General features: G+C 51.3%; 1 protein-coding gene across 2 annotated transcripts in view; it reads left to right on the forward strand.

Moving 5' to 3' along the window:
* Asgr1 (asialoglycoprotein receptor 1) overlaps positions 1–1304 on the forward strand; it is a 3621-nt gene extending 2317 nt beyond the window's left edge. Inside the window, exons 6-9 of one of the 2 annotated variants that reach the window (XM_021213331.2) lie at positions 250–336; positions 427–578; positions 654–760; positions 907–1304. In XM_021213331.2, the coding sequence (XP_021068990.1) occupies positions 250–336; positions 427–578; positions 654–760; positions 907–1063 (503 nt within the window). In that variant the 3' untranslated portion in view covers positions 1064–1304. The remainder of the gene's footprint in view (positions 1–249; positions 337–426; positions 579–653; positions 761–906) is intronic. The other variant, XM_029546289.1, reaches the window with a different exon arrangement.
* Positions 1305–2100: the final 796 nt, after the last annotated feature.

Consider the following 2100-nt stretch of genomic DNA (forward strand, 5'->3'; position numbering starts at 1 on the left):
AAGGGGTAGGAGCTTAGGGGGAGAAAGAGGGAAGGGAGAGGGTGAGAGAGAGAGGAGGGGGAGGTCGGGTTGGGGGAGGGGTCTGAAATGGGGCCCAAATCTCTCAACTTAGGTCAAAGTTTTGGCCAAGGGCCCTGCGGTGATTGGTTGTTCTCCAGTGTTCACACTCACCTCATTTCTTCCTTCTTCCTCCCCTCTTCTCCCCTCCTGTCCTCTGCCGCCCCTTCCTCCCCACCCCCACCCCCCCAGATCACTCCAGTTTGCTACTGCACGTGAAGCAGTTAGTGTCTGACGTGCGAAGCTTGAGCTGCCAGATGGCCGCGTTTCGGGGCAATGGTGAGGGGTGGGGGGGGTACTGGTCCCACTTCCTTGAGTAACCCACTCTGGTAGCAGCTCAGCCCTTCACCCTGCATTCCCCCACCTCAGGCTCTGAAAGGACCTGCTGCCCCATCAACTGGGTGGAGTATGAAGGCAGTTGCTACTGGTTCTCTAGCTCTACGAGGTCGTGGACGGAAGCCGACAAGTACTGCCAACTGGAGAACGCCCACCTGGTGGTGGTGACCTCCGGGGAGGAGCAGGTGAGGCTGCGCTGGGTCCTTCTGGGATGCTAGGTGGTGGAAGGGCGAGCTCACCGAGTCTGCTTCTTTCCTCAGAACTTCGTCCAGCGCCACATGGGCCCCTTAAACACTTGGATTGGCCTAACTGACCAGAACGGGCCCTGGAAATGGGTGGATGGAACAGACTATGAGACAGGTTTCAAGTGAGTGTGTGTGTGTGTGTGTGTGTGTGTGTGTGTGTGTCTGCTGACGGGGTAGTTGTCATCCTAGGCTGGGGGGCGGGGGTGGGTGGGACAAGGCTGGCGACGTGGCTGAGAGTCTGGGGCTCACAGCCATCTTCTGTCTCTAGGAACTGGAGACCAGAGCAGCCGGATAACTGGTACGGACACGGGCTTGGAGGGGGTGAGGACTGCGCCCACTTCACGGCGGATGGCCGCTGGAATGACGATGTCTGCAGGAGGCCCTACCGCTGGGTCTGTGAGACAAAATTGGGCAAAGCTAACTAGGAGCCTCCCTTTCCCCTCATTTATTTCCTTAATGCCTTGAGCTGCTGAGGTTTAGAACTGGGAGAGCCTACCTAAGGGTCTCCCTATCTTCGGGAACTTTCATCTAGGAATTTAAGGGACCGGTAAACGGTGTTTGAGGAATGGCGTATGACGCCTGGTGGTGGTAGGGGTGTGTATTGAAACCCAGCGTGCAGCTCTCTACTGTCAGCTTGTTTTTTAGAGTAAAAAGAAGAGAAATAAACATTCACGAGCTGTCTGGTCATTGGGGGGTTAGGAACCAGGTGTGGGTTGGCTCACGTTAGGAAGGCCTCGGGTTGGCAGCCGCGCTGTGAAAACAGAATGAACTTCGGATAGCACAGCTTGCTAGCAGCCTGGCTTCGCTGTGTACGGCAGCGTGAGCTAGTTATTCTTCCTAAAGTCTCAGTTGGGAGACGGGATGATTTTGACCTCTGTCTGCTGGGGGCAGGACCAACCCGCCAGGGAACTGCAGCCCCCCACCCCCCCACCCCGTGCTGAGTGCACCAGAGACTTGGAACGAAATGCACTGGCCTGCGGCATTCATCACAACAAACAGAAACTGCATTGTAGACTGAATAAACGCAGTGAATACCCAGCGCAGGATCCCAGATACATGAGGGCAAAGTTATATTAGTATAACCAAGGGTGAGAATGAGGATGGTTACAGACACATTATAGCCATGAATTACGAACAAAACAGGGCAAAATGTTTGCTCATAAATAACACCAGAATACAATATATAAACATATATATATATAACATGTGTATGTATAAACTATATATATATATATATATATATATATATATACAACGCAGGAAAATAATATTTTTCCTCTACAGAAAGGATTGGCAAATCTGACATCTAAAATTAGAAACAAGTGCCAGGCCAGACTTGGATGAAATAGTTGCAACATTTATAACAAGTAATTAATATCAGGACTATGAAGAACTATGAAGTCACAAGAGGAAAACACGACATGGAAATGTGAAAAGGCACTGTCAAAAACATTTGTCACTT

Source organism: Mus pahari, chromosome 14 (assembly GCF_900095145.1).
Source record: "Mus pahari chromosome 14, PAHARI_EIJ_v1.1, whole genome shotgun sequence".
Taxonomy (NCBI): domain Eukaryota; kingdom Metazoa; phylum Chordata; class Mammalia; order Rodentia; family Muridae; genus Mus; species Mus pahari.